Raw genomic sequence first — 12584 nt, 5'->3', positions numbered from 1 at the left:
AGACAAGATAATTTTTAAAGTTCTCACTCAGTTTTGTAGAGGTGCATGATTCCATGTACTACTTCAACCGATGAATTTCCACTGAAGAATGAGATTTGATCAGGCAGCTGTTTAGATGGAGAGTCTGGTGCATTCCCACTCTGGTCTTTGTACAATTTACTCTTGTCATTTGGATCAATGGTACTTGTTTTCTCCATGGGGTCAGTACTATTCGTTGTCTTTTGATCAGGCTTCAGTGCAGATTCCACAGTATCTTTGTCTGTAAAGACACAAATTTGTCAGGGCACTCATGGAAAAAAAACCTACAAATCAAAAAAGCACAAAGAATTCAAGAGGCAAAGATCTGGTGAACATAACTCACAGGTTTAACAAATAAGGAGCAACATAGCAGCCATGTCAAAATCAGATATCTAATAAATTATGTATAGACTGGATGATTCAGTTTACAGATCAAAGATACTCTGTTATATCTTGTGAGATTTGCCTTCTATTCTCATCTTTACAACCTTTTAGGATGTTGGAAAAGATCTGTAGCTCAGGTTGAGGATGTTGTTGTCAAATGGCTCGCTGAGCTGGCTTGCTAGCTTGCAGACATTTCGTTACCCAGCTAGGCAACATCATGAGTGCAACTTTGAATGAAATGCTGGTAATCTACATTGTCTGTCTTTTACATGTCCTGTGATTAGTCCGTTTGTGTGTGTGGGTATATGTGCCATTTCTATTGGTTACCGATTATGTAATCCGCGATTGGTTCATTAAAATTAATTGTGATAATTGTTGTCCAGGCTGTGTTAGTCAACCAACCATTATGTAGGATTAACATGTCCCCATTGATTGACGTGTGTAATCAGGTGTGAATTAGCTTTTGGCTCTGGATTGATGACTTGATGCTGAAGTGGGATGTAAACTGGGTTCATTTTGACATGTTTGTAGAATTCTGTGTGGAGAACAAAGCCTCTAAGAATTCTTGGGCTTGTTGTTGAGGGGCTTGGGCTAGGATAGTGACATTGGTCCAGTCGAATGATACAAGGGGAAGTTGGTCATGACGGTTTACAGCCAGTTGGTGTTCATGTACCCTTGTTGATAGCTTCCTACCAGTCTGTCCAATATAATTCTTGTCGCAATTGGCGCATGGAATTTTGTATATGGTGTTTGTTCTGTGCGCCGTAAGTAGGCAGTTTTTTATTCTTGAAGACCACACAGAATATGAATTATATGAATGTTTGCTAATTGCCAATAAAAGATTGAAAAAGGGAACGTGACTCTTTGGAGCAATCATCGGAGCCGTGGGCGTGAAAAGTAAATATAACAACTCTGTGGGGTTGCAGGTTGGTAGCAAAATTGTTTTGTTTTAACTTTGTATCCATTTTTGCCGCCACAGCTACATTTTTCTCCAGGACTTGCTAAGTATTATTTTTCTATATTCACACATTGCACTGTTATTTACTGTACCTTTGCTGGAGGTTATAGTTTCAATTACCATGTCTCTCATCTCTCGACGACCAATATGCTGATGCAAAATAGTGGATTTCTCTCCAGTTGTTTTACCCTCCAGCAACAACTTTGCTGAACTTAATGATTTCTTCTCTTTACCCTCATCATCCGCCATATTGAGAGCTAAGCAGGCAGAAAACAAAGCAGAGTCATATTTTGTATTTTTATATTCATTATTAAGACCATAAGATATAGGAGCAGAATTAGACCATATGACCCAATGAGTCTGCTCTGCCATTTCATCATGGCTGGCTGACTTATTTTCCCTCTCAGCCCCTCTCTTGCCTTCTCCCCATTACCCTTCACGCTCCAACTAATCAAGAATCTATCTTAAATATACCCAGTCACTTGGCCTCCACAGCCACCTATGGCAACGAGTTCCATAGATCCATCACTCTCTGGCGAAAGAAATTCCTCCTCATTGCCATTCTAAATGAACACCCCCCCCCCCCCCCCTATTCTGAGGTTGCGTTCTCTGGTTTCCCTTACGATAGGAAACCACCTCTCCCCATCCAACACCCAGTAGGTTTCAATGAAGAGAATGTATATAATTTCTTGTTAGTTAAAGCAAGCTGAAATTAAGCAACAACAAAAAACACTGGCTGTATTTGTGATATGAATGCTCCTACTCCTTTCTTTCCCCATAGGCAATACACTTCAGCAAACATGGTCAGGTAGAAAGCGCACAGATGAAATAAATGACCCTAAAGAATTACTAAGCCAAACCTCAATAGTCAGTGGAGCATTCCGCCAAGATTCAATTCTCTCTTAATTTGTTTACCTTGCATACAAATTCACTTCTCCTAGCAACCCTAACATTCTGTTTCACGACTATAAATCATAACCTACTGTTACTTAATACTTCAATTGTTTTAATCAAGCTTATGCTTTGCAAACAGCCTACTTTCCAACTTACGAAAGCAGACCAGTGCTAACACACCGGAGAAAAAAAATATTTAAATTGTCTGCTCTAACTTTGCTATCCTGGGATACACAAGTAACTCATTTTTTAATTTATTTATTGAGATACATCGTGAAGTCGGCCTTTCACCCAGCAACCCAAGCCTAATCACGGGACAATTTATAATGACCAATTAACCGATCAACCAGTACGTCTTTGGACTATGGGAGGAGACCCACACGGTCACGGGGAGAATGTACAAACTCCTTGCAGGCGGTGGCTTATGTCATTAGCTTAATCGTTCTATTATATAACTCAGCTTTCTCTTGAAATATAGCCAATGTTTTATGAAGCCATTGTCAATGGAGGTTTTTGCATTGTGCAAGTGGATACCACCTGAAACTTTTTGGACACATGAAGTGTGCTTTTCTAAAACCTAGTGACAACATGGAAGGAAACAGTTTGACAACACAACCATTTATTTTGTAGTTATCCATTACGAATTCTTAATTTACCTTGAGCTACAGTAGCAATGGGGTCACACCCATGGACAAAGTATTGAACATAGAGACACATTCAAATGTAGATAGTCATGTCTTTGTTAAAATCAGAGAAAACTACAAGATTGTTATAAAAATCACCACATCGTCTCTTGGGGAAACTTACCCAACCTGGTCTAATTGCGTGTTGTGTACACCGATGTGGTTTGCTCTGAACAAACTTTTCAGTTCACAGGCAATGAGTAACAGACAATAAATGCCAGTATTACCAATGACATCTACACCTCACAAATGAACACATTTAAAAATTGCTTAGCATTGGTTGCATGATGGACTAACAAAATGGCAGAACTTGATTTTTCAGAATCCAAACATGCAGCACTCAAATGCATTCAAAAACTTCTACAGATGTACCGTGGAGAGCATTCTGACAGACTGCAGCACTGTCTGGTATGGGGGGTGGTGGTGGTGGGGGGGGGGGGCTACTGCACAGGAAGGAAAGAAGCTGCAGAGGGTTGTAAATTTATTCAGCCCCATCTTGGGTACCAGCCTACAAAGTACCCAGGACATCTTCAAGGAGTGGGGTCTCAGAAAGGCAGCATCCATTATTAAGGACCTCCAGCACCCAGGGCATGCCCTTTTCTCACTGTTACCATCAGGGAGGAGGTACAGAAGCCTGAAGACACACACTCAGCGATTCAGGAACAGCTTCTTCCCCTCTGCCATCCGATTCCTAAAAGGACATTGAACCCTTGAACACTACCTCATTTTTTAAATATATATTATTTGTTTCTTGCACGATTTTTAATCTATTCAATATACGTATACTGTGATTTACTTATTATTATTTTATTTTGTTTTTCTTTTATATAGATTATGTATTGCATTGAACTGCTGCTGCTAAGTTAACAAATTTCATGACACATGCCGGTGATAATAAACCTGATTCTGAGTAGCTCCTGGAAACAAAAAACTTCATATCATCTGTCCTTCAAGTCTCATTCAGCTATTGAAGGAAAGCATTAAATTACCTGGGTGTGGTTTCAAAGTTACAATTATATTTAATGACTATTGAAGACTCCCATGGCACTGCCCATCCCGAACAAAGCAAAATACAACCTATTACTAGGATGTCACTGGTGCAGCTCTGGCACCTGCAGAAGCTCTGACTGCAGTAACCGATCTAGCATCTGCTCAAAAGCGCATTGACTGGAAAGCTGCGTGAATATACTTGCACATGCAGTAAATCTACATTCCTCGGAGAATAACGTTAGTTGCTGGTGTTTCAATGTACTTGCCCATTCTTCACAGTCTAAAGGCTGATTCTTCATCCACTACCAGATAACATAGTAGGCATTTCATTCTTAACCCATCGTATTTTCTCAAATACATGATTATATATTACCCCCATCCCAGTATTTCTTTCTTTCTAAGCTTGCTTTCATTCCAGTACATGACAGAGCAGAAGACAGCTGTGTTTGATTGCTTTTAATCTACATTAGCCTAGGACGCACACCAATTATAGATAGAGGTATACATGCTCCTATCTACACCCTCTTCTTTGGCCCCACTTCCTCATCATCCCAACAAATATTGGAGAGAGTCCAGAGGAGGTTCACGAGGATGATTCTGGGAACAAAGGGGTTAACATATGAGGATCATTTGGCAGCTTTGGACCTGTACTCACTGGAATTTAGAAGAATGCTGAGGGAGCTCACTGAAAGAACTAAATAGGGTGAATGTGGAGAGCATGATTCCTATGGTGGGGGTACACTTGAGAGCACAGCCTTTATATTTAATGACTCTTGCTCTCATTTTGAAGACTTCCATGGTACTGCCTATCCCTCTAGAACAGAAGGAAGCAGGAATTTTTTTTAAGCCAGAGTGTAGTAAATCTGTGGAATGCTCTATTAACCGGACTGCGGTGGAGGCCAAGTCTGTGCGTATATTTAAGGCAGAAGTTAATCGTTTCCTGATTGGTCAGGGCATCAGAGGATATGGTGAGAAGGTGGGTATGGAGTTGAGTGGGATCCAAGATCAACCATGACGGACTCGATGGGCTGAATGGCCTGATTTTGCTCCTATGTCTTATGGTCTTATTCCCTCCTTTAGCTTCCCTCTTTCCCAAGCCCATTCTTAGCCTGCTCTTCTTCTGCCTCCACATTTCCTTCTTCCTTCAGTCAGACCATCACCACCATACCCTAGTGTCTCTCTATCACTCCCTCACATTTCTACAACAGCAGTATGGGTTTTCAATAGGGAGAACCTTGGGAACAAGAAGAACAATAACTCTCTTTTTCTTTTATTAATATTTGCTGACTCATTTCTTGTTCTCCTCACCTGCAACAATATTTTTATGGGCTCCTCATAAACCGCTTGGAAATTTATCTGATGTGCTTTATTCTTCTGTTTTAATAAAACGAGACAAGAAGCAATTTATCTCAGAGAATTACAGGGAATTTAAAAGATCTCCCTCTTCCGGAGGACTGCGGAGACTGAATCATATTTCAGCAAGTCTGGCCCATTCTACTGTTGCTACCCAGCTGGCAGCAAGTTATGACTGCGGGAACTCCACCGCTCACATTAACACGGATTCAGATTCAAGTATTCCTCTCCTTAACACAAGTTTTTTTTAAAAAAACTCACACCTCTTTGAACTTTTCTTAAAATTTTGTCCACTTTACAGAAACTTGTTTTTATCAGGTATCAGAATTTCAAATTCAGTCACAAGTTCACATCTATACAAATGCAATGAAAAATTTCCTTGCCAGCAGCATCACAGGCACACAACACCTGAAACACCAACTTCAGAAGAAAAAAATAAACAAATTATGTAAAATGATACAAGAGAAAACAATTAAAGAAAAACATAATTAGAACAAAACGAAACCTGTTGTACAAAATGGTCATAATTTGAATTGTGATGCAGGATTTTGACCTGAAATGTAGACTATTCCTTTCCTCCCACAGGTGTAACTTGGTCCAGATTCCAACATCTGCCGTGCCTTGTGTCTCAGAATTTATGCTGCGTTACTCTGGAAGTCAGTCACTGGGTTCTACAGTCTGTAATTTCAGAATTCAGCTCGGAAGAGGGGATTGAAACTCCATCATGTCTCTGGAGCAGCGATGACCACTGCGTCAGCGCTCCGAACCCATCACCCATCACCCAGCCCACTCGGCTCCCGGTCCCACCCAGGCCGCCACTCACCGCTATACTCGAAACCCTCCGGATGGAGCGAGTGGTTCGCTAGCTCCAGACGTATGGCGACCAGTGAAACGCTCATATGTTAAACCCGCGGATCTGCTGATCGGGCTAAAAATAAAATAAACGAACGGCAGCGACAGCATCCAGCCCGGAGCCCCAAGTGGCGGCAACACTGAACACCGGGACGGGGCCCTTCCACTTCCGGCAAGCTCACCTCTGACCCCGCTGACGCGCCGCCGCTTCCCTGGCAACCCAGGAGCAGCTGTGGGAGGGAGTGAAGATCATGGCAAGGGATGAATGGGAAAAGAAGGGGAGGAAGGTGGGAGGAGAGGAAGGTAAATGAGCGGTGAGAGTCTTTTTTCCTCCCCATAGCCAGGGAAATGAAACTTACTGAAGTGATGGACCTTCTCCCTACCGGCTCATAGCCAGCTTCTGATTGTCACTACAACACACATTGAAAGGTAGGATGAATATCGATCTGTGCTTGGTATAATACTTGCTGCCAACTCTGGCCCCAATTCCCTCCACTTAAAGTCCTTTTTTTTGGTACAAAACATGTGAAAAAGAATCAGGAGTGGCCTGTTAGGTCACTTTGACCTCCTCCAACATTCATTAAGATCAGAGCTCATCTGAATTTGGCCTCAGCTCACCTTCCTGCCTGAACACCTTTCATGAAAAGGAAAATAAAACCGTGTGAATTCCTGTAACGTCTGGCAGCCCTGTGATATCTGTCTCAGAGGCCGACATTCAAGAAGGTGAATGCTCTCAAGGTGCCCGGCCCTGATGGTGTAGCCGGTAAGCCAACCAACTGGCTGGAGTGTTCAAGGCCACCTCCAATCTTTCAGTACTTCAATCAGAGATTCCCACCTGCTTCAAGAGGGCATCAATCATACCAAAGCCCAAGAAGACCAGGGTGGGCTGTCTCAATGACTATCGGTCACATCGACTGTGATGGAGTGCTTTGAGAGGTCGGTCATGGCTATAATTAACTCCAGCCTAAGCAAGGACCTGGACCCACTGCAACTTGCCTGCTGCCACAATAGGTGGAGGCAGGATCTCCCACTAAGCCTTGGACCATAAGACATAGGGGTAGAATTAGGCCATTCAACCTATCAAGTTTGCTTTACCATTCCATCATGGCTGATTTATTATCCTTGTCAACCCCATTCTCCCCATAACCTTTGACACTGACTAATAAAGAACCTATCAACCTCCATTTTAAATATAATCAATGACTTGACCTCCACAGCCATCTGTGGCAATGAATTCCATAGATTTACCACTCTCTAGCTAAAGAAATTCCTCTTCATCGTTCTAAATGGATGTCCCTCTTTTGTGAGGCTGTGACCTCTGATCTTAGACTCCTGCTGCACTATAGGAAATATCCTCTCCACATCCACTCTATCTAGGCCTTTCAATGTTTCAATGAGATCCTCCTCATTCTTCTAAACTCCAGTGAGTACTGGCCCAGACCCATTGAATGCTCTTCATACATTAACCCTTGCATTTTTGTGAACCTCCTCTGGACCCTCTCCAATGCCAGCACCATCAATTTCTTGGTCTTGCTGTTGCAACAGCACTTTGGTGACATCACTGAGCCAGCTGATTATCATGCTCCTGTACGCCTCCTTGTCATATCAAAAATTCTACCAACAGTCCTCACAATACCCCAGGAGTGCTCTGATCAGTGCCTTATAAAGCCTCAGCATCACATTCTTGCTCTTATATTCAAGTCCTCTCGAAATGAATGCCAACATTACATTTATCTGCCTTACCAGCAACTCAACCTGCAAATTAACCTTTAAGGATTCTTTTGCAGCTCCGATTTTTGAATTTCCTCGCTGTTTAGAAAATTAACCTGGACATCTTGACCACCTGGACAACAGTGAGACCTACAACAGCTTAGCGTTCAACACCATCATTACTTCAGCACCAGTCAACAAGCTTCAAAACCCGGGCCTCTGTACCTCCCTCTGTGCCTGGATCTCATTGGGAGATCAGTCAGTGTGGATCAGAAATAACATTTCCTCCACACAGGCACTTCACAAGGGTGCACGCTTCGCCTGCTGCTCCTCTCTGGGCACTCTTGGCTGCGTGGCTAGGCACAACTCAAATCCCACCTATAAATTTGCTGATGATGCTACTGTTGGCAGAATTTTTGATGGTGACAGAGAGGTGTACAGGAGCATGATAATCAGCTGGTTCGGTGATGTCACCAACACCAAAAAATTGTTGCAACAAGACCAAAAAATTGATTGTGGACTTCAGGAAGGGTAAGTTGAGGGAACGCACACCAGTCCTCATTGAGGGATCAGCAGTGGAAAGGGTAAGTTCCTTGGTGACAAATCAAATCAAGTTTAATTATCATTCAACCATCCATAGATACAGCCGAATGAGACAGCATACCCCCGGGGCCAAGGTGTAAAACACACAAAAAAGCACATTCTGAACAGCGGGCAAACATATATAAAATAGCGAGAAATATTCAGAATAGCAAGCAACATTCAAAACAGCAAGCAAAGAAGCATGTTCACCTAAAAAAAACATATATGTAGTCCGAGACCCTGAGCAACGTGTCCCACAATTGATGGTACAGTCTCACAGATGCATGCAATCCAGCCTGTCATTCCACCACTTGAACACAGGAGGGCAGCACTGATGGACACATTTCCTCACCTGGTCTGCACCAGTAGGCAAGCCTGGGGCTTGAGGCCTAGTTCTCACTATAACCAAGGCTACTGAGCTACCATGTCATCTGTCACACCACCAGACGAGGGTAACAGATCTGCAGTTGCTTACATTATCACTGTCTACTTGTGAGCGTAAATGAAATGTCCGAGATAATCTCCCACTCATGCTGCCTTCACGCACCAAGTCCGATGCTTGTGAGTAGCAGTCAGCAACATGGTCTACAGCCAGGTCAGTTCCTCTGAACTGAAAGCAGTTTCTTTCCCGACATCCCGATGGGCTTCTCTGACATCCCAGCTGGCTCCTTTCCTGATATCGCGGCCAGCTCCATCCCAACCAGCTGTTTCCCCAGCATTCTGGCCAGCCCCTTCGACATCTCGGCCAGCTACTCTCATCAACGAGCAGCTCACTGATGGAGTAGCCCTGCAGTACCCAAAGTTCTTGGAGTAGAATTGTCTCTCAATCATAAAAAAACAAATTTTACAAAGAAAACAGTGCCTTTGGTTGGCTCCTGAGAGGTTGCTGCGTTCGAACGCACCGCTGTCCTACCAGAACATCTCTGAAGATCTATTTTGAGTCCAACATATTGATGCAATTGCAAAGAAGGCATGCCAGCGGCTATATTTCATTAGGAGTTTGAGGAGATGTCAATGCACATGATTGGTAAAAGCCATAGAATGTTGTAAACTCAGGCAGTTCCATCATGAGCACTAGCCTCCCCAACATCAAGGTCATCTTCAAAATGCAATGGGTGAAGAAGACACATTGATCATTGAAGATTCCCATCACCCAGGACATGCCCTCTTCTCAATACTACCATCAGGGAGGGGGTACAAGAGCCAAAAGACACACACACAACGTTTTGGGAACATCTTCTTACTCCTCTAGAATTTAGAGAACTGAGGCCTTGTTTTGTCAACTTCTCCTCATATGACAAGCCCAGCATCCTTTGAATTATTGCTGTACTTCCTCTATAGCCAGTATGTTTTTTTTAGGGAAGGTGACCAAAATTGTACAAAATATTCCATGTGTGGTCTCCGCAAGGCTACGTATAATTATGAATATCTATATATTTAGGGTGGCACGGTAGTATAGTGGTTATCACAACATAGAAACCCTAATACAGGCCCTTCAGCCCACAAAGCTGTGCCGAACATGTTCTTCCCTTAGAAATTACCTAGGATTACCCATAGCCCTCTATTTTTCTAAACTCTGTGTACCTATCCAGGAGTCTGTTAATAAAACCTATCATATTCGCCTCCACCACCGTCACCGGCAGCCCATTCCATGCAATCACCACTCTCTGCGTAAAAAACTTACTCCTGACATCTCCTCTGTACTTGCTCCCCAGCATCTTAAAACTGTGCCCTCTTGTGCTAGCCATCCCAGCTTCTGATTATCCATACAATTAATGCCTCTCAAAATCTTGTACATGTCTATCAGGTCACCTCTTTACAGTACAGGTGACCTGGGTTCAATTACTGCTGCTGCCTGTAAGGAGTTTGTATGTTCTCCCTATGACCACATGGGTTTTGTCTGGGAACTCCAGTTTCCTCCCTCAGTCCAATGATTGGTTAATTGGTCATTGTAAATTGACCCGTGATTAGATCAGGATGAAGTAGAGAGCTGCTGGGTGGCACAACTTGAAGGGCCAGAAGGGCCTATTCTGCACTATATCTCAATAAATAAATACTTTTGTACTGAAACACACCAATTGCATTCTTCATTACCTGCCGCATCTACAATTTTGTACAGGGATACCCTGGTCTCCTTGAATATCAAAATTTCCCAAAGTCTCACATTTAAAACAATACAGCATTTCTATCTTTTCTTTTTCATGGTGGATAATCACTTATTTTCCACATTGTGCTCCTTATGAAGCTTCTCTATGTCCTCATCTCGACAGATTACGTGTAGTTTCATGTGCATGTTTGATCCCTTCAACCAAACTGTGGGTGCAGACTGAGAATTTGCATTGCATTATCATTTTCTTTGTCTTGAAACAGTTAATAACAATATCCTCCAAGGCTTTTCAGCAAACTTGACTCTAATTTATGGTTGTTCTTCATATCTCTGAATAGATGTTTCCGCAGTTCAATTGCAAACATACCTAGTCTAATACCATTCACCTACCACTCCACTGCACCTGTCTCTCCTTAATCCTTGTAATGTTTAAGAACAAAATAAATAATAGCTGGAGTAAACTACTAGGCTCCTCAAGACTGCTCCAGTACTCAAGACTTCACTGCTCTTCCTTGCCAGTTCCTCACAACCCTGAATTCCCCAATCTCTCCAAAACTTTATCTTCCTCCACAATCATTGGAGGAAAGAATTTCAGAGATTCTCAACCCTCTGCAGAAAGATATTACTACACACTTAAGTTGTATATATATTGCAATCTTGTATGTTTATTCCATACAAGGAATGCAGATCCAACTCCAGTAGCCACTCATGATAGGACAACCTTCTCATCTCAGGAATTATTCTTATGACTCTCTTTCAGAAAGACTGCCTCCAAGATTTCTCTCCATTTAGCTAATTATTTGTCTTTTTTTGTTTCCCCTTCCTGAAGTGCATGACCTCACTCTTTTCTATATTTGCCAAGGTTTTGTCCACTCATTTGATCTACAGTATATCTTGTTGCCAATTACAACTATCCTCCCCCCTACTTGTATTTGTCAGCATCTTACTGACAAACTTGAATACTTTGCACTCGTCCAGTCTTTAAAATGAATGGTAAATAACTGAATGTCAAGAACTCTTCTGTTGGGTAGACTACTAATTTTATCATTCCAACTCTTTACAAAAGTTTATTCTGATTCTGTGCCTTCCATCCATTGTGTGACATTGCTGTAATTTCATTTTCTGACAGAAGGGGTCACTTCTGGACCATTGTAGCTCACATCAATAAATTATTTAAACAACGTAGTGGTAATGTTCAAACACTGATTAAGCCAGGAATTATATTTGAGTAATTGAATGTAGTTTTTCATTAACTATTACCTTTAACCAAACCTGAAGTCCTCCTTGTGTTTTTTTTATTTTTTCGTTGAGAGTTTCCTGGTGTGGCTGGTAAATCTGATATGCTGGAGCTCCATGATGGAAGTGATAATGTCATATGGTTAAGTATTACATTTACATAGTGACTTCATAATGTGGAAAATTTCTGCATTTTGATTGGCTAAAGGTTCACTCTTCATAAAAATTCACCAGTGTATTTCCTGAGATCACAGGATTTTTATTTATTTTATTTATTCACAGCAGGCCTTCAGTCCTTTGAGCCACAATACCCAGGGACCCCCTGATTTAACCCTAGCCGAATCATGAGACAATAAGCGATGATCAATTAACCTACTAACCGGACTGTGGGAGGAAACCCAGAGCACTGGGAGGGGAGGACGCGTAGATTCCTTACAAAGGATGCTGGGATTGAACCCCGAATTCCGATGCTCTGGGTTGTAATAGTGTAGCATTAACCACTATGTTAGCGTGATGGTTTGAGTCATATTTGGCGAAATCTTCATTGAAAGGTGATCCTACATCGGGAACTGGTTTCTAACGATGGATCTGAAAGTAGCCATTCTGTAAGGATTACATTTATAAATATCTACACTTTTTTAAAAGTCTTTCACTTATTCTACATTCTTATGAATGTGGTCTTTTACCTAAGTTACATAAAGCTATGAAAATGCAACAGTTCAAATGTGATTCACCTTCACCTTCTCAAAACCAGTTAAGGATGGGCTTTCTGCATTTCCCTGAGTAACCATCTGAAACCATATCCGAGAAAGAAAAA

The 12584-nt window shown here is 42.0% G+C and overlaps 1 protein-coding gene across 2 annotated transcripts in view; it reads right to left on the bottom strand.

Annotated features, from left to right (window-relative positions):
- Window positions 1-11872, bottom strand: part of brap (BRCA1 associated protein) — a 41679-nt gene extending 29807 nt beyond the window's left edge. The window contains exons 1-3 of one of the 2 annotated variants that reach the window (XM_059988122.1): window positions 11792-11872; window positions 1453-1617; window positions 28-259 (exon numbers count right to left, since the gene is read on the bottom strand). In XM_059988122.1, the coding sequence (XP_059844105.1) occupies window positions 28-259; window positions 1453-1609 (389 nt within the window). In that variant the 5' untranslated portion in view covers window positions 1610-1617; window positions 11792-11872. Of the gene's footprint in view, window positions 1-27; window positions 260-1452; window positions 1618-6103; window positions 6304-11791 lie in introns of those variants that run through there. The other variant, XM_059988121.1, reaches the window with a different exon arrangement.
- Between the last annotated feature and the right edge of the window lie 712 nt (window positions 11873-12584).

This window comes from Hypanus sabinus, chromosome 13 (assembly GCF_030144855.1).
Source record: "Hypanus sabinus isolate sHypSab1 chromosome 13, sHypSab1.hap1, whole genome shotgun sequence".
Classification (NCBI taxonomy): domain Eukaryota; kingdom Metazoa; phylum Chordata; class Chondrichthyes; order Myliobatiformes; family Dasyatidae; genus Hypanus; species Hypanus sabinus.
Note: the sequence above shows the minus strand (reverse complement) of the source record. Positions and strands in the feature narration are given on the sequence as shown.